The sequence below is a fragment of the Papaver somniferum genome, chromosome 3 (assembly GCF_003573695.1).
Source record: "Papaver somniferum cultivar HN1 chromosome 3, ASM357369v1, whole genome shotgun sequence".
Taxonomy (NCBI): Eukaryota; Viridiplantae; Streptophyta; class Magnoliopsida; order Ranunculales; family Papaveraceae; genus Papaver; species Papaver somniferum.
This window is the reverse complement of record NC_039360.1, coordinates 137,758,834-137,777,241: the sequence shown is the minus strand read 5'-3', so window position 1 is coordinate 137,777,241 and position 18,408 is coordinate 137,758,834. Positions and strand designations below refer to the sequence as shown.

Sequence of the window (18,408 nt, the reverse complement as noted above, 5' to 3'; positions counted from 1 at the left end):
TTCTCTGTAACAGTCCAACATCGTCTTCGCAACAGGAACTGCTGTTGCGATTTCTCGGTTGCATTGTTTACTCAATTGTAATCAACTTTGGAGCAATAATAAAACATTTTGAGATTATGATTAATATGAGGAGCTAAACCCAACATTGGGACGACGGAGGGAGTCTATTTTCGTCATTGTGGTAAATTTAATTTATTCTTTTTATGACTTTTGCACTGATTAAAAATTGAAAAATGATTTTAATTAATTAGTTATCATTTTATTTGGTGCGGCATGCTTGCTTAAATGTTTGATGTCCCATGCTTACGATTTATAACTAATATTCTGAGAATCTATTTTGGCAAAATAAGAGTCCATATATTTATGTTTTGAGCAGTAATTGTTAAGAATAAATAAAATATACCACATGCATGAAGAATTGGCCAAGTCCTTAGTCCCAATACCTCTCGAACATCTTGTGACAAATTTGTACATATATTTTCGTTTTAAAATCTATTCAAGTCCGAGCAACGAACTTTTACTTACCTCTTGAAAAATATTATAACAAGTTGCGACTAGAGTCGATTCTCCTTTAACCTTAGGTTTTTCACGAAACCCTGTAGGTTAACGACTTAAAGACTTCATTTGGATCATGAAGCCAGACCCAACTATTGTCTCCATAGTTGTGTGTTCTTATCTTACGTTTACTATCGTGATTGAATATTATCTTTGCTAAGATTTGCTTGAGATTTATCTCCGATAGGTAAGATTATAAGAAGTCACAAACATCTTCGTCTCATCGTTTGTGATTCCACAATATCTTGTTTCGCTACCATACGATTAAGATCATTGTGAGGTGATTGATAATACTAGGCTGTTCTTTGGGAATATAAGTCCGGTTTATCAATTTGTTTCGGTGCACCTTGATTTATCAAAAGACGGAACAAAACTCATAGGTAATTTTGTGGGAGACAAATTTATCTATTCCAATAGATTTTTCTATGTGAGACAGATTTGTTTATCAAGTCTTCGACTTTGGGTCGTAGCAACTCTTGGTTGTGGGTGAGATCAACTAAGGGAATCAAGTGCGTAGAATCCTGCTGGGGTTCAGAGACGTAAAGAGCACAACTGTACCTTGATAAGTGTGAGATTGATTAGGGCTCAACTACATTTCAGTCCGAAGTTCATTGGTAGTAGGCTAGTGTCTGTAGCGGCTTAATACAGTATGGTGTTCAAAGCTGGACTAGGTCCCGGGGTTTTCTGCATTTACGATTTTCCTCGTTAACAAAATTCTGGTGTATGTGTTATTTCTTTTCCGCATTATATTTTGTTATATAATTGAAATATCACAGATTGTGCGTTGAATCGATCAATTGGTAAATACAACCTTTGGTTGTTGATTGAAATTGATTGATCCTTGAACATTGGTCTTTGGTACCGTTCAAGTTATTTCTCTTATATTCAATCGGGCTCGCAAATTCCTATTTGCTGATTGCGGATTGATTTTGGAAATTGAAATATAAACTCTTTGATATGCTTTTCTCTAGATTGAGTCTGACTGTCTAGTTGATTCTATTGAAAGTATATTGGATTTTGTCTATTCAGATTGCCGAACGAAATATTGGGTGTGGTTGTTAGACCCCCACTTTTTCAATTGGTATCAGAGCAGGAAAACACGTTTAAGACCTCATAAGTCTGTGTTTGTAGCAATCTGACTATATGAATGAGTATATCTCAAAAAACGTACTAGTTCATAAATTACCGGATGATTTTCAATGATTGAATTCAAGTGAGAGAATTGTCACATCTAAGTCAATATCTAAACATTCTCTTGATGTAGAAACTGTTGTTGACTGGGAAACACGCCTAGAAGAACAGTTGGATGAAATTTCTGATGAAGGTGATTCAGATATTGATAAAGATGTTGATGAGGAATTCTCAGATTATGTGAAGGTTTTCAATTCGTTGGAAAAGAATAAGATGACAACTTCTCATGTCACACCTCTTCTGATTCCTCTCTGTCGAGAAAACAAGAAATTAAAAAGGATTGACGGAGGCCTTTATGGTTAGAATCGCTGTTGCGAATCGATCCTCAAAGATTCCGAGGAAAACCTGAGTAGAAACTCACTTGAATGTGATAATGTTTATCAAAATACTTCTTGTTGGAAGAGAAACTTGCAGAAACTGAAGCAAGGATTAACTCTCAGCAAGCAAGTTTTGATGACAGAGAAAGCGCTCATCTCTCTCGAGAAAAACGCCTTGAGGCTGATTTAGCTGTTGCTCTTGATAAAATCAAGATGTTGGAAGATGACTTGAAAAAGTTTAACACTAGTTCAAGCAAATTAACCATTATGCTAGGAGCAAGTAAAAATCATCGTGATACAAGAGGATTGGGCTATAAGGGAATAGATGCTCCAAGTATTAGAAAAGAGGTAAAATTTGTCAAGGCTAGTGATTATTCTCAACAAAAGGTTTCCACTGATGGCAAAAGTGAAATACCTTCACCGGCAATTAAGGTTCGAAAGAGCAAATTATATCAACCTTCAAAGTCAGCACACACTGATTGAGGTAAGAACCTTATGTTTGCCACTATTGCGGAAAATAAAGGTCATATGGAAAGGAGATGTCGTTTCTGTATAAGGAATGAGAAACTTCATGATGTTCTTGTTTGGGAATCACAAGAAGTTGTGAAACCTAGATCATATGTTAAGACTAATCCCCTTAATATTACAGGTTGTAACTGTCTAAACTTTAGGCAAAGGAATCAGTGCTGTGATAAACCTTTCTTATAAACGTCATAAAAATCCTTTTCACAATCATAATGATTATCAAAAGGATAACTTCGTAAAGACGAAGACAAGATCTGATGCTCCCAATTGGAGAAAGACTAACTTGCAAAAGAATAGTCAATCCAATTCTCTTCTGAGAATTCCAGAAGAGAGTAATGGGAAGAAGGGTCAGGTTGTTTCTAAACACACTCAGAAGTGGATACCAAAGAAAGTTAATAATGCTTTGAGTGTGAAAATGAATGATCTCCCAGAAAATTCCATGACTATGGAGAAGGAAGTATCCATGATGTTAGAACTTATAAATTTCTTTGGAAAGATGGATTTGGATGTAAAAGTAACTAAAAGCGATCTCTTTCATGATAATCCAAAAGTCACTCGTGGTGAGCAAGACATTGTTCACCTCAACACAACTTGAGTGTGTTGTAAGTGCATCCTCACCAAGGAATGCCATGCTATGTATACAGTGAGGGAAGCACAAGAATTGGGGCACACAGATTATGTTCGGTAAGGATGTAGAATTTGAGTGGATTCTTCTAAAAAGGTATGTATATAAACTTGATCAAAATTTGTGTTTTATTTGCTTAGAGTACTTATAATGATCCATGTACCTTGCTTATCGTTCATTTCTACCTAACTTGATCTGTGTTTAAGGTTCTTAAATGTTTAGGTTTGAAGATAGTAGTTCGAGATGTTTGGACTTCATTGTACACATAACAGGTATGCATACCAGTCGGTATCGCATACGCATTAAGATTTGTGTCGATATAATAAGAACTGATATGCAAATCATCTCCCTATCATCATTACGCAATTCAATCATGTTTAACAAAATTATTCAACAAAAATTTAAACCAACATTAAACAAATATGAGTTACTTACTACATGTATATGATCAAGCACTGATCTAGCAGAATAAAGTGAAATCCCAATATAGCTAAGATTAATTTCATTTTCGGTTCTTCAATTTCAACCCCGTCGTTACACAACAACATCTCCATCATCTTCGTTGAACAAAATCCATAAATTACACAACCCAGGATCTTCGTTCTTCTCTGATAATCACCATGGTAATAACATCGAACCCATCTCTCTGATTTCCACATCACCGATTTGAGTTCCTCAACCCTTCTCTTTGTTAACAGAGAACCACATCTTCTTCTCTGTAACATCAAGACTCAGAAAAACCCTCAAATTCTCAGACCCTGAATTCAATTCTTCAATAATTTCGAATTCCGCTGCAAAACCCTAACTCTTCACTTCAAACAGCAGCGACCATTTCCATTCTTCATGTTTTTAATCGATGACAACATTCACATCTTCTACTTTGAATCCTTGTCAATTTCTATCCTCAATCATTTTTATCTTCAATCATCTTCCACTAAACTTCTCTGTCTCGATCTCCTTTCTCGGTTTCATGGCTGAAGAAGAAAGAAGAACGAAGAAGGAAAACAAAAAAAAAGGAGGTGGCCGGGACTCGTTCCTGCAACCTTTAGTTCACTTTACCTCGGGTTTTACTAAACTGCCCCTCAATAATTAAAATATTTCCAACCTTCGTGTCCTTTTTTCTATCCTCTAAATTTACGTGATTACCCTTCATTTTATGTTGTATTTACGCAGTTTTAGTGAGAAATGGAAACATGGAGGGGTTCTTTAGTCTTTTCATTGTTGATTGAAAAAGGTTTGGGACACCAAATCCAATCTTTTTGTGCCAATTGATGACTTACAATTTATAAAAAAATGGCCATATCGCTTCGCTCGATCGGCCCAACTATCAAATCAATTTTAAAAAAAAAACGTTTAATTGAATCAATCCAAAAAAAATAATAATGTTGCATCCAATGATCACAATTACATTTTTAATCTCCATTATGATCACATAGACCAACTTCCTTCGATAATCCAATGATTTTAACTTTTTAATACTTTCCATAGGACTTATGAGCTCTTATTTTGTGCATTAACAAAACCAAAAAACACATAAAAAAATAATACAAACTACTACACCGAGTTACCTGACCTATCCATTCGACAGCCGGAATGTGGGTTGCGGGTGTGGGTTAAACAGTGGGAGATCTCGGACAGGAATGACGGGAACCGGTTGGTCTGTTCATAATATTTCGACTTTTCAGGTCAAGCTGTAAATAGTTAATTTTGTGGGGCCCATGGAATTGTCAAACTCACGTGAGGTCTATAAATAAAGGATCAAAAGCACAAAGTTTTCTCCTTTCTTTATTATTCCCACTTTTAGTATTATTTCCATCACGACCGTAAGATGTTCTTTGAACAAATATTAACTGTTGGATTTTCTCGAGTTTGCAGTACAAAACAGCTAAGTAAGTTCTACTTGACCCACCACAAGATTTTCCGACCGTAAACATCAATTCATCCACTTCAAAAGTGAAAAATAATGTAGATGATAAGCTAATCAACACCGCTGGATAATATAAAAGCGAAGCTTACGGGTCCAAAATAATGGAGTCAAAGTCCACGTATACTTAGTCAAAAGGATATAACTTTTGCAAGTTGTAAATCCCATGGCTATGGAGTGTGAAGCAAAATACGAATCCATGCAAAGCATTTTTACTTCCAAGGGCTCGTGCACTCCTCGTTCCCATACTCAATTTTGATTCTATAAATATCAACTTCTGCTCACAAACTCATCACAACATTTCAAAACACTATCATTTCCTTCTTTGTAAACCTTTCACCTGTAAGCTCTACTTCACGGCCGGTCATACTGCGAGTCCGAAGTTTGATCTGGTCCGTTTAGTAGCAGTGATTACGTAAATTTAAGTATCCAGAGCTTGCATTCTATCGTATTTTAAAAAAACAAAAAACAAAAAGAACTTGCATATTTTCCTTATCCAAAAACTAATATATTTCACGTGTAAATCTTTTTCGGGTGTTTTTGGAAATGGAAGCTATAACAAGAATTGTATCAGACAAAGGTGTTGTGATATTTAGCAAGAGTTCATGTTGTATGTGTTATGCAGTTAAGATTCTGTTTCATGATCTTGGTGTTAATCCTAAGATTCATGAAATTGATCTTGACCCACAAGGAAGAGAGATCGAGAAGGCTTTGATCCGTCTAGGGTGTAACACTACTTCGGTACCTGCCGTCTTTATCGGTGGTAGCTTAATTGGATCGACCAACGAAGTCATGTCACTTCATCTTGGTGGCTCTTTGGTTCCGTTGCTTAGAGCTTTACACTAAGTAAACAAACCTAAGATTGAGACAGAGACCCAGCAGATTTCTTTCTATAATGTGTACTATATATTCGAGTTAACTTGGTAAATCTAGTATGTACTCAAAACCCAAGCAGTTTTGAGTACGAGTTTACTATCTAATATCTATGGTTGTAAGTGCCTAAGTGGCTTCTTATTAATTGAATGTATGATTATCAAATGTAATGTATCTTTTCGTCTTTCGTTAATGAATTCGCAACTAGTTAATGGCTTAGTGCTAGTTTTTACTTTGTCTACTAGTTAAAGGCAGCGGATAGTTGCATCAATCACGACTGTATCATATAGTTGGGTTAGCCGGCTATGCGGGTGCCTCGTTCAAATGCATGTCAGCAAGCTCATTCCCTTAAATAATCAAGTTGATAGCCTGCTATCAATCACAAAAGCAAAAGTCACAACTTTGATACGTAGCCAGCCAGCCTACCTAAGGTTTGGTTCCAAGTTGTATAGATGAGAGGATTCCACAGAAAATAATTCATGAGCATACTTTGATAAAATTCTGGTGACTGCTCAGCAGTGATGTTGTTATTCTTTCCTTCAGGTAACATTGGGGGGAAGCTGAAAAAGATAGTATCGCCTATCTGTATGTTCTTCTATTGTCAACTTTGTGATTCTCATACATAAAACAATAAGGCAAATTCGATTTTATCATAAAAGTGTGCTAAAACTTTCTGTCTCGAAGTCGTATAATATCTATTACTGATCAGCTATCACTCATGGCCGGTGTTGCAAAATTGATCAAAACCATTGGATTTTATCTCTTCATTTGATTCCCAACATTGAGATCGATCTTAATCGTCCACTTAATAAGTAATAAAGTTCTTTCTTCTTTTGTACATATTCCCTTTCCCACTGAGACTACTATCTATCTAAGAACCCTTTTTTTTCAAATTCACTTTCCAATATTAGATTCTTCTGCCTCTCTTGATTGTAGGACTGACATGCATGGAAACCAAGACATGTTGGTCTATCTTTGCTTCCATCACAAAAACTAAAAACAAATTCTCTGCTTCTTTTAATAGAAATTCACTTGAAACTTGCACAATCTGAAGTTCCATTCTAAAGAAAGAGCATAACATTTCTATTAGTAACTTCAATGAAAAGTAGGGCTGTTCATACTCGGTTTTGGTTCGGTTTCTAGCCAAACCAAAACCGAAATCAATATTATTGGTTTCTAAAAATCTAAACCAAACCAATCCATTAATTATTAGTTCGGTTTCCAAAAGGTTCCAGTTGGTTTCGGTTTGTCCCAGTGGTTTTTGGTTAACCAATAATTATGTCAAACCAAAAAAAAATAGACAAATTTACAGATAAAAAAATCGTACTTGCCGATAGTATTGGTTTACACAAATATACAGACAAAAAAAAAATCAAGAATAGTTAAAGCTTACTCTAATTCTAGAGATCAAAAGAAGATATATAATATATCTTAATTTAGGTATTGACAAATAAAAACGAAAGGAAGACGGGAAGAAAAAAGTCGAGTAGCAGCAGCTGTAGTTGGGGGTGGAGAAGGGAGACGGCTGAGAGAAGGAGAAAGAGAAAGAGGGAGAGTATCATAATGAAATATTAAATTTAGGGTTTCTATTTATCCTCTAAATCAATGGGTAGAATCTAATACTTTTAAATCGACGGTAGAAACTAAGTTTAAAAATTAATCGGTTCCCCAATGGTTTTTGGTTCGGTTTTCAGGTCAAACCAAAACCAAACCAGTAATGTCGGTTTTTCAACTTTTTTTACCAAACCAATCCAAATCTAAATGGTTTGGTTCGGTTTCTTGCTTATTGGTCTGGTTCGGTCGGTTTCCAACGGTTAACCGACACCATGTTCAGCCCTAATGAAAAGTATATAGATGAAAATTTTGGAAGATTTGGCCATGATAAAGCTGATAAAAAGACTACATCATTTTACATTTGGCCCCTGCATCGAAACAGGTCTACACTCTCCACTAATTCGCTTCGGCCACAATAACTCAAGAAAGTGTCACATAACAAAGTCTAGTGATACTAACACTATGTTTGTTTACTCCTGACTCATCTGAATCGTCTGGATCATCTGGATCTGAGTGAAATCACCTGACTCATCTGGATCTGACTCGATATGTTTGGTTTGAGTCAGATCTGACTCATCTGACTCAAAAAAATGTGAGTCAGTGGTTTGGTCCCGTGAATCAGGGGTATTTTGTTACCTGACTCAAATGGGTCCGAGTCAAGGGTTATGTCTGAGTCATAGGTCGAGTCAGATCTGACTCAAAATGCAAAACAAACGGTCTGACTGCTGACTCGGCCCGAGTCAGAAGTTGACTCAGATCCAGACGCCGAGTCAGCTGCAAACAAACAAGATGTAAGTGTCGCCATAATTTGAATGCACCTATTTGTTCATTACAATACATACCACCAGAGTTGCTGAGTGCTCTCTCCATGAAAAAACTACTTACCAGTGCGAAAATCTCAAACTTGCTCTTTACAAATATCATTTAAAGTAAATATTCAGAACAGGGGAATGCATGGTTGAACTGTTGCCGTAACTATATTAAATGAGTTTAGGGAGCTAGCTATATAGGTAAATCGACACAACTTGTCTTGCATCCTATATAACGGGCACTGCGTTCACAGTATATTTAGATATTTTCTCTTGCATTTGGTAAAAAACAGTACAATAAAACTTGAGAATGAACAACAAATGGTTGTTGGCTAGCTAGCTACATTACCTTGACAGTAGTACGTACTTCTATAATTAAGCAATAGCCACATTGCCTCTTTTATATACTTCTGGTGTTAATTGCATTAGTACTGACTGCAATTTAAGTTCGGCAATCGTGACTTCTATAAAATCATATGTATATATATGGGATGTATCGAGCATGAAAGTGAAGGGGAGAGGCAGGTGGCCTATAGAGGAGTACCCTTTCAGAAACTCACAAGTTAGTTGCAAAAAAATTAAGAGGCAATTTTGTGGTGCATAACAAAATATGTTCTCAAGATGAGCTGTAGAAAGTAGAGATTGTTCACTGTACAGTGTAGTGGACGGTGTGTACTTTTGCAATGGATATTTCCGATTAGAAGAAACATATAAAGATTGGATAGAATTGATAGATATTTTGTTATTCTCTCTGTCTAATTAGGCATCCACCGAAATACATATGGTACAGTCAGGACATTCTCCTTTTCTAATTTTTTTCTCAAAACAATCTGATCCACCTTCCCACTATTTCCCCAGTACTAAACCTATAAATTCACAACCTTCTCAAACTCAAAAATCACCATCACACAATAACTTCAAATTAAGTTACCAAAACAACTTCATTTTCCCTCTCTGTCACACTCGACTTGTTTATCTCTGAAAAACTATTTGTTCCACATTATGGAGAAGCAGGTAATGAAATTAGCGTCACAGAAGGCGGTAGTAATATTCAGCAAGTCATCTTGTTGTATGTCTCACACTATTAAGTCTTTGTTTTATGATCTTGGAGTAAGTCCGGCAGTCTATGAACTTGATGAGATTTCTAATGGAAGAGAGATCGAAAGAGCACTTCAAAAATTAGGATGTAACCCTTCGGTTCCTGCTGTGTTCATTGGTGGCCAATTGATTCATAATCCAACCAGCACCGTCATGTCTCTTCACCTTAGTGGTTCTCTTATTCCTATGCTTAAAAGAGCCGGAGCCATTTGGCTTTAAGAATAATCAAGTTATAACGAGCCAACTCTGACACCATAATCAACTGGCTGGCTAGCTAGCTAGCAATAACAATACCAGAAGAAGCTTGCCGATTGCATTATAATACATAGTTACCCTGATTGTAACACTTAAACCCGTAGGGATACTAAATATATGAAGTTTTTGTACAAATTAATACAGTATTTTATTTTCCAGTACCACTCTTTCCTAGTACATCTGGTTCCGTATACAAGACACTTTAGTTTAAATCCATATACTACTGTCAAAATAACTTGGAATACCTTAATGCAGTATATTAATTTGTCCGAACAAACAAATTAAGTAGTACGTACTAAAAAAATATAACGAAAAATATATTTGGTTGTTTGCAATCGTAACTTCACATTAACCATGGGTTCACTTCACATATACTTGTTGGCCTTCATGTAACTTTCGAATACAAGAATAATTTATAATAATTAATCAGATTCTAGACTATTTTGCAGTAAAAGTTGTGATTCTATCATTTGTGAGTTTAGCATCTGATCTTGATTAGAGAACCTCTCTTTAAGTAATAAATTAACAAAAACTAAAGTAGCAAAATTGGCTTTTGTGTGACCAACTATATATCGTATTCGTAGTATATACTTTTTGTGTTGATTAAGTCAGTCCTCTGATTTGTTTATTTTATTAATCCTTAAAGATTAGTCCTTTAATTTATGCCGACTGTCTTTCGAACCGACCTTTATATAGATGCGACTAAAATAAATAAGAAGCACTCTTCATGGATAAAGATCAAGTTCGTCTTTCCCATGCAGTTTCTATATACTCTAAAACTTTCAGAGGGAGGTTATTAAACGCATTGAAATGAAGTATTTACTTAGAGGGTATCACACCTTGGTTATTCTTATCAGTGTTGTTACATCAAATGTCCTCTAATATACAATTATTTTTGGTATTTTTTCAATGTTCCATCAGCTAATTAGCATGTTCGACTCTATTTCGTTTTTTTTTTTCTTTCCAAGGCTATATAGAATTCCATTTGCCTAATAAAATGTTTCTAACAGTAAACAAAATATAGGTGAACATGATAGAAATTTTTAGAAATAGTGTATATATCTTCCTTCCCAAATATATTAAGAGAAAAAGGAAATGGCTCCCCCTCGAGTGGTTGCCTCCGACTATGATTTTCCTGTTTGATTAAAGAGCAGGAGAAAGACCTAATAATGAATAACCAGATTCATTTGATGTGTATAGCTAGTATCTAGTGCTAGAAATTAGTGTATATGACAACTATTTATATGGTCTAGATGGATTATCATCAAAGCATCGTTAAATAGGTGGAGAGAAACAAGTATTAGTCATGCATATTTTCTTCGAAAATCTTCTCTTACTTCAAAAGCAAATACTAAGTACTTTGTAGGAAAATAAGTCACAGTTAGCTCTGAAACTCGTCGCCTATAGTTTTGCATTACATAACCGGATCGCAGTTCCTTTTCTGGGGCACGTAATGGACGTAAAGAGCGATAAAGAGAGATAGAGGCGCAGAGGCAGATGACCTACTTATATGAGTACCCTTTCAGAAACTTATAAGTTAGCTGTATAACAAACCGAAAGGCACTTTTGGGGGTGGAATGGTTTGACAAATGCATGCATGTGTTCATGATATTATCTACTGTGCAAAAGTAGACACGGATACTTGGCCATATCAGATTAGAAGAAACCTATAAAGAAGATTAGATAGAATGAATGATAGATATTTAGTTATTCTCTCTGTCCGATTGATTTAGAATCAACCGTAAATACAGTCAGAACATTCTCCTTTATTTAGGATTTTTTCTTAAACAAATCGACCAGCCTTCCCACCACTTCCCACTGTACTGAACCTATAAATTCTCAATCTTCTCAAAGTCAAATTCATCAACAAACACATAAACAACGAACTTCTAAGAAAATCCAACTACTTCATTTCAATCCCATTTCTTTTCCTTCATTCCTCCACACTCAGTGTGTTTAATCATCTGATCATTTGTTCCACGTTGCTAGATATATACCTATGGAGAAGCAAGTGATGAAACTAGCGTCACAAAAGGCGGTAGTGATATTTAGCAAGTCATCTTGTTGTATGTCTCACACTATCAAGTCTTTGTTTTATGATCTTGGAGTAAGTCCAGCAATTTATGAACTTGATGAGATCTCCAATGGAAGAGAACTCGAAAGGGCACTTCAAAAATTAGGGTGTAACCCTTCGGTTCCTGCTGTATTCATTGGTGGCCAATTGATTCATAATTCAACCAGCACCGTCATGTCTCTTCACCTTAGTGGTTCCCTTATTCCCATGCTTAAAAGAGCTGGAGCCATTTGGCTGTAAACATGTAAGTTGCAACGACCTCACTCTCCACATTTGATCAGCTAAGCAAGAAAGAACAATATAGCTAAATTTCGAGAAGAAGCTTGCTGATGTTATTGCATTGTACGAGTACATTATATTTCATGTACCTCTAAATTTAAAATGGAAATTACTTAGAGACTTTATGATGCTCTCACTCTCAGTACATTTTGTGTTCTTCCAACAACCTCTGATTTGGTGACACACTCTTCCGCACGTCATCATGAATTTCACTCTTATACTTTGGCTTTGATATTTGCCCGCTTGCCGAAATGTGCGTATGCATGACGATTGTGATAGATAATATTCCCTCCGTTTCTAGAAATGAGATACTTTCACTTTTTTAATTTGGCCTAAAAAGTATATTCTTACATACACAAATCCGTCATCAAGCTGGGTTGAGATTCTGTTATCAGTTGTGAACTTAGTTGTAAACCTGGCCTATAATATTTTAAACGAACAAGATTGGGGTGATTTTAACCTCCTCCTCGTCCATTTCAATACATGAGTCGTGCTATAACCGAATAAATACGGTCGCACGTTGGCACCGTTGGAATTTTTATCCCTACAGATACACGAAATAAGATACCGACTAGGGATTCACACATATTCTTTATTATTCTGAAACCATTTACTGTTTTATTTACGTAGTCCATCCCAACAGTGGAACACCATTGTTACTTCAAAACTTACATCGTTTAATCTGTCTAAACTCTAGCACCAGGTGATTAGAACTCCATGGAAAAAAAATCAGTGATGAGAATAATGCCTATTTCATCTTTTTTAATGAATGGATTCACATGAAGACATAGGAAATAAGAAGTAAATATCTAGATCTGTTTTTCCTGCAATACTTGAAGGAATTAGACAAAAAATGGTTCATGGTAGTTTATCAGTCGGTTACGGATACATCACCTTGATAAGAAGTAGACCAAAAATTTATTTGATTAGAATTTTTGGTCTACTTTTTATTCCCTACTTCTTCTACATCACCTTGATTAAGAACATATTAGGCTCTAAAAACCAAGGTGATACTCTTTGAGTTACACATACACCAACCATATTATTTGGACTAAATGAAAATCATATCCAAGAAAAATGAAACAAAAATCCCAAATATTTTCAAATGTGCAAATTACATCCATTTCATTTTTCAAGAATACCCAGCCTACCCTATTCTTCTTTATTCCTTCTCCGTGTAAGAGACTTATTGTCTCTTTCTCTCGCACCACCAACACCAGAAACTTCTCCTCCTCCTCGTGCACCATCACCGTCACCACCAAAATCAAAACCATGACCATTTCTCTGGTTATTCACCAACCGTCTCATGTGCTTCTTCCCCCGCCACCACCACCAGCAGTACCTCCTTCCCATTCCCTTCATTTTTGTTGTTGTGTAGAACTTAGGGTTTCAAATTTGTTGAAATGGAAAAAGAAAAAAAGGATATCAGATGATAATATGATAATCATTGGAAGTAGTTGTTCGATCTACTTCTAATCTCATATAACTCATGCAACAATCTTCTCCTTCTCCGGTATCCACCGTATCTCAAATTCAATTATGGGGTTTTCCTGTATCTACCCTATCTCAGATTCAATTATGGGGTTTTCTTTCTTACTAATATGTATATTTCTTATCTAGGGTTCTTATTTCATTCTTTAATTGGTGAATTACCTTTACTTATTTTAAATTGGATAGCTTAATGTGACAAAGCTACAATTTTTATGGTCAAAATGGCCTATTTTTCAAATTCCGTGTTGAAATTTCACTCAATTCTTAGAACTTTGTAGGGAATTATTGAATATTTTGCTGTATAACCAAAATCCATTTTGGGTAGTGGTGTTGATCGTTGTGATGGTGGTTAATTGTGACTGATTTGGTGCGTGTATGTTGAAGATGTTGATACCAAATTGTGGTGACTGAATGAGATACTTCTGGTGATAAATTACATTTCTGGGTAATGCGTGAATGTTTAGGAGGTGGAAATGCGAAAAAGTTACTCCTCTAGGAAACAAGTCTCACAATTTTATCCAATGGGCTTGTGTAGTAGCTTACTTGCATACTGTGAATTTGAGTGGCATAAAGGAGCTGAATGATAGCTCTAATGCTGGGACACAAGATAGCACTATTCAGGATGGTTCACTTGAAATTCAGGATGGTTCACTTGAAGTTTCACAAGACTTATCGCAGTATGAAAGAAATTGCGACGGTCGAGCCTTTTGCTTTTTTGCCTCTGCTAATTAATATCGGTCTTCCAATACATGTTAATGAATATGAGGGATATTTGGTTCGGAATTGACATGGCATGGGGGTGGAAAAGTGCATTCATACTGGATTGAATACCTCCTTGAAGATGTTGTTGCTCCTGCTTATGGTCGGTTTCTCAAAAAGGTAGGGTCGGAGATAGGTTTATGTGATTTTTTCTCTTCACTTTGGCCAGTAGGGAGCATGGTAGAGCCATGGGAATCCATGGTTCTGAAACTCTACATGTCCTTGTGTGGTCTTGCTCTACGTATTTTACACACTGAAGCTAGAGGTGGCCAGTGGATCTCCACAAAGCAAGCAATTTTTCGTGATTTTTCTTTCTCCAAAGCAGAGGAGCTATTGGAAGCATTATCTTATGCAGGGTTGCCTCTTGTAACTTTCAGTTTTAGTTTTATAATTTGGTGGAACCAAAATAGGTTTCATCATATTTTTGATGGAACCCTTTTTGGTTTCACCATTGTTTTACTGTCACTTTTCTTCTGCATCTTTGACAACACAGTAGATGATGTAGGAAGAGACAAATATTAGTTGAGTTGATGTAGAAAGTTCTACATTTTTAGTCTTTTCAGACTTCTCACTTTCTACAGTTCATCAACTTTCAGTTTTAGTTTTAGACTACAATATATTAATTGATTTGGTGTTTTCATTTTATAATACGTCTGAGAATAAATAGGTTTGATTAAGTTTGTCAGATTTTTTGCAGGCCTTTATAATTTGGTGCATCCAAAATAGGTTTCATCATATTTTTTGATGGAACCCTTTATGGTTTCACCATTGTTTTACTGTCACTGTTCTTCTTCATGTTTCACAACATAGTATTGTTGACAATCATAATTGAAACCATTCATAAACCATTAAACCTTTTTAAACTATTATAAGCATTGGAATCTTTTGAAATCTTTTGAAAGAAAACATAATTTTACAGCAGGATATTACAAGTTTACAACAATATTGCAGGCTAGTTGACAGTACACTAAATGGGGCACCACATGTGAGTATTATTTTCTGTTGTTAAAGAGTATCATACATGCAAACTTTGGTCATTTCCTTTGATCTTGCTACTCTGAAACAACGTGGGAGCATACCATCTTTTATTTGTTCAAGTGAACTTTAAACCATCATAATGGATGAGCTCGTCTTCTCCCAATACACCATAATAGAAGGGATCGAAGAAACGCCATAATTGACATGATACAAGAGCCTTCATATGCAGTTCTTTGTTCTTTATCAATGCCTTTATTTCAGCTGCCACCACGCACAAATGATGCAACGAGCACCTGAACGGCTCTGCTTCTCTTTTTTTACCTAAAAGTGAAACCAAAAGTTAGGTGAATCATAGAAAAATAATGAAACCAAGAACAATATGAACCAGGAAGTACAAAACAACTTTGGCAGATTGTTTTTCATATGTAAACCATCAAACAAATAACAATAGAAATATGGCGTCACCATTAACTGAAGATGTAACCGGATTTGGTTTCATCAGAAAAACTAGAAATAAACATGCCCAACAGAGAACACAAGAAATAAACAGACCCAAGTTATGTAAAGAATACATCAAACAAACACATGGTTCTGATGAAACCAAAGTAGAAATGGTGTAACCAAATATAGTTACATCAAACAAACTCATGGTTATGTCAGAATACAACAAGCATCACCAAATACGATTCCAGTGGAACCAATTTGAGATAATGAAAAGTGGTGAAACCAAAAAAGGTTTCATCAATAAAGACCAGAATATACCTTGGCAAACATTATCAGTTATGGTGGAACCAAATTAACAATTGTAAAATGATAAAACCAAAAATGATTTCATCAAAAAGAGCAGATTATAGAGTTGGTCGCATTTAGACAGGGATACAATTATGTTCAACATGTCACCGGAACTTTGACGCATTAATGAGGACGACAAAAAACATTAAACTATCACACCAGTGACAACAACAAGAAAACAGTCCCATCATGTAGATCTAACAGGAACAATAGATTTTTAAGCAAACACATATATGAATCTCCTCTCTAAATCATCATAATTTTATCCTTTATTCAAAACCAAAACCGGATCTGAAAGTTATGCTTGACAAGAGAGCTTTTGTGGACAAATAGAAGTGCTACACAGTAAGCAAACTATAAAACTAGTTCTATCAAAATTGTTAATTTCTTGTATAGAATCAACCTCTCCGTCTACCCTAGTCCAAGCCAAGAACTTTCATCACAAAAAAACGTAAAAAAACAATGCTCATTCGTAACTATACTATTTCAGACAAAATACGTTGTAGTTTCATACTGAAGTGCTATATATTTTTGTTTAAAAATCAATAGATGATAGATAAACCAACAGTGGTCTAATAAAGGAGCTTCATTAGATACCAAAAATGGTTTCATCAAAAATAGCAGATTATATCAGTAGCACCAAACCATCAAAATGATAAAACCATATGTAAACCACATATAAACTATGAGAACAAACAAAGTGGAACCAATAACTATGAGCACAACACAAACAATAATTGAAATCTGGCTTCACCAATAAATAAAAATGATGTAACCAGATTTGGTTTCATCAGAAAAACTAGAAATAAACACACATATGAAGGCAACTGTATCATGATAATGGTGAAACCAAAGTATAAATATACCTTATCAAATATTACTAATTGGAAAATGATGAAACCAAGACCAGAATATACCTTAGCAAACATTAACTAGTTACATCAAACAAGACCAAAATATACCTTAGCAAACATTAACAATTGGAAAATGATGAAACCGAAAATGGTTTCATCAAAAACAGCAGATTATATTCTGTTTTAATGCCTTCATATGCAATACCAGTAGCACCAAACCATCAAAAATGAAGATGATGGAAACCAATTTTGGTTTAATCAAAGAAACTCGATTATGAAACCTAAGATTAAGAAAATCGATTATGAAACTACAGAAACCTAAGTATGAAATCAATCATGAAACCTAATTTATGCAAAATCATTGATGAAACAACATAAACCTAAGATTCATAATCGATTTTCTACAGAAAGTAAGATTCATAAATTACAGAAACCTAAGATTCATAAACAACATCAAAATGAAATCACTAACGAACATCTGAAGAACAGTAAATTAGGTGAAACCACTAAATAAAATCAAAATTTGGTTACGATTTACCTTTCGGAGATTGTTTGACCAATTTCTTCAGATTTTTCTTCATCTTTTCATCTTGCTTCTTCGCCATTTAGGTCAAGATCAAAATGAAACCTAAACCTAAGTTCCTTTCGAAGGTTAGATTTCTTGTTATTGAGTTCAAAGAAGTATTTTGTGGAGTAAGAAGAGGAAGGAATCAAGATCTAGGGTTACTGTTTCTGGTTTCCGTGGGAAGAGAAGAGAAGTTTCTGAGGTAAGAGGAATGTCGGTTTAGAGAGGGATAATACCGAAGAGAAATGACGGTATAGGAAAACAGACTGAAGGGTGTTTTAGACAGTTTAGGTAAAATTGAGTTTATGTGTTGATTTTGTTTTGGTGGGTCTATTTTAGATTTTAGATGGAAAGTGACCCCTATGGGGCTATAACGCGCGCGTTATAACACAAAACTAATAAAAATGACATGAATTTACAGAAGACCTATCGCGAAACAGAATGAAGTTTTGAGCTTTGGACGGATGGATAACATGTTGAGAGACAAAATGTTACATCCGATCATTCTAGTCCTGTCCCAGCCAAAAACAACCAATGGATATCAGAATGATAACCTCATTTCATTGTGAATATACACTGATTGGCTCCCTCGTAACTAGGATCATAAATAAAAACTAAATACGAAAAGATTAAGATCTTTAGCTTTAGTTTTCTCGTTATTTGATTCCCCTTTTCCATTATATTTTCCATTTACAAACAAATGAGTAAAACATCCAAAAAATTCTCAAAATGAAGAATCAAAAAATTTCAATTAAATCCACAAAATTAAATGATGCGTCATTATTGCAAGTGTCATATTGGTCGAGTACAATGATGCGCCATGATGGCGCGATTACAAGGCCATTTACAAGAATTGGCGCTGACTTGATGGGTGGCAGAGTGCTCCCCAA

At 35.3% G+C, this 18,408-nt stretch overlaps 3 protein-coding genes across 3 annotated transcripts; all 3 read left to right on the top strand.

Annotated features, from left to right (window-relative positions):
* Positions 1–5,437: 5,437 nt before the first annotated feature.
* LOC113357489 (monothiol glutaredoxin-S9-like) lies at positions 5,438–6,229 on the top strand. The gene has a single exon (XM_026600894.1). The coding sequence runs from the start codon at positions 5,684–5,686 to the stop codon at positions 5,981–5,983; it is 300 nt and encodes a 99-aa protein (XP_026456679.1). The 5' UTR covers positions 5,438–5,683; the 3' UTR covers positions 5,984–6,229.
* Positions 6,230–9,299: 3,070 nt separating this feature from the next.
* Positions 9,300–9,828, top strand: LOC113361672 (monothiol glutaredoxin-S3-like). Its single transcript, XM_026604840.1, has one exon. It carries the CDS (start codon positions 9,376–9,378, stop codon positions 9,688–9,690), a length of 315 nt encoding a protein of 104 aa, XP_026460625.1. The 5' UTR covers positions 9,300–9,375; the 3' UTR covers positions 9,691–9,828.
* A 1,885-nt stretch (positions 9,829–11,713) lies between these two features.
* Positions 11,714–12,063, top strand: LOC113361671 (monothiol glutaredoxin-S3-like). Its single transcript, XM_026604839.1, has one exon. The coding sequence runs from the start codon at positions 11,726–11,728 to the stop codon at positions 12,038–12,040; it is 315 nt and encodes a 104-aa protein (XP_026460624.1). The 5' UTR covers positions 11,714–11,725; the 3' UTR covers positions 12,041–12,063.
* The last annotated feature ends 6,345 nt before the right edge of the window (positions 12,064–18,408 follow it).

Excerpts from the sequence above, each read along its gene's own strand:
- LOC113361671 (XM_026604839.1), top strand. The coding sequence starts at position 11,726 with ATGGAGAAGCAAGTGATGAAACTAGCGTCACAAAAGGCGGTAGTGATA.
- LOC113357489 (XM_026600894.1), top strand. The coding sequence starts at position 5,684 with ATGGAAGCTATAACAAGAATTGTATCAGACAAAGGTGTTGTGATATTT.
- LOC113361672 (XM_026604840.1), top strand. The coding sequence starts at position 9,376 with ATGGAGAAGCAGGTAATGAAATTAGCGTCACAGAAGGCGGTAGTAATA.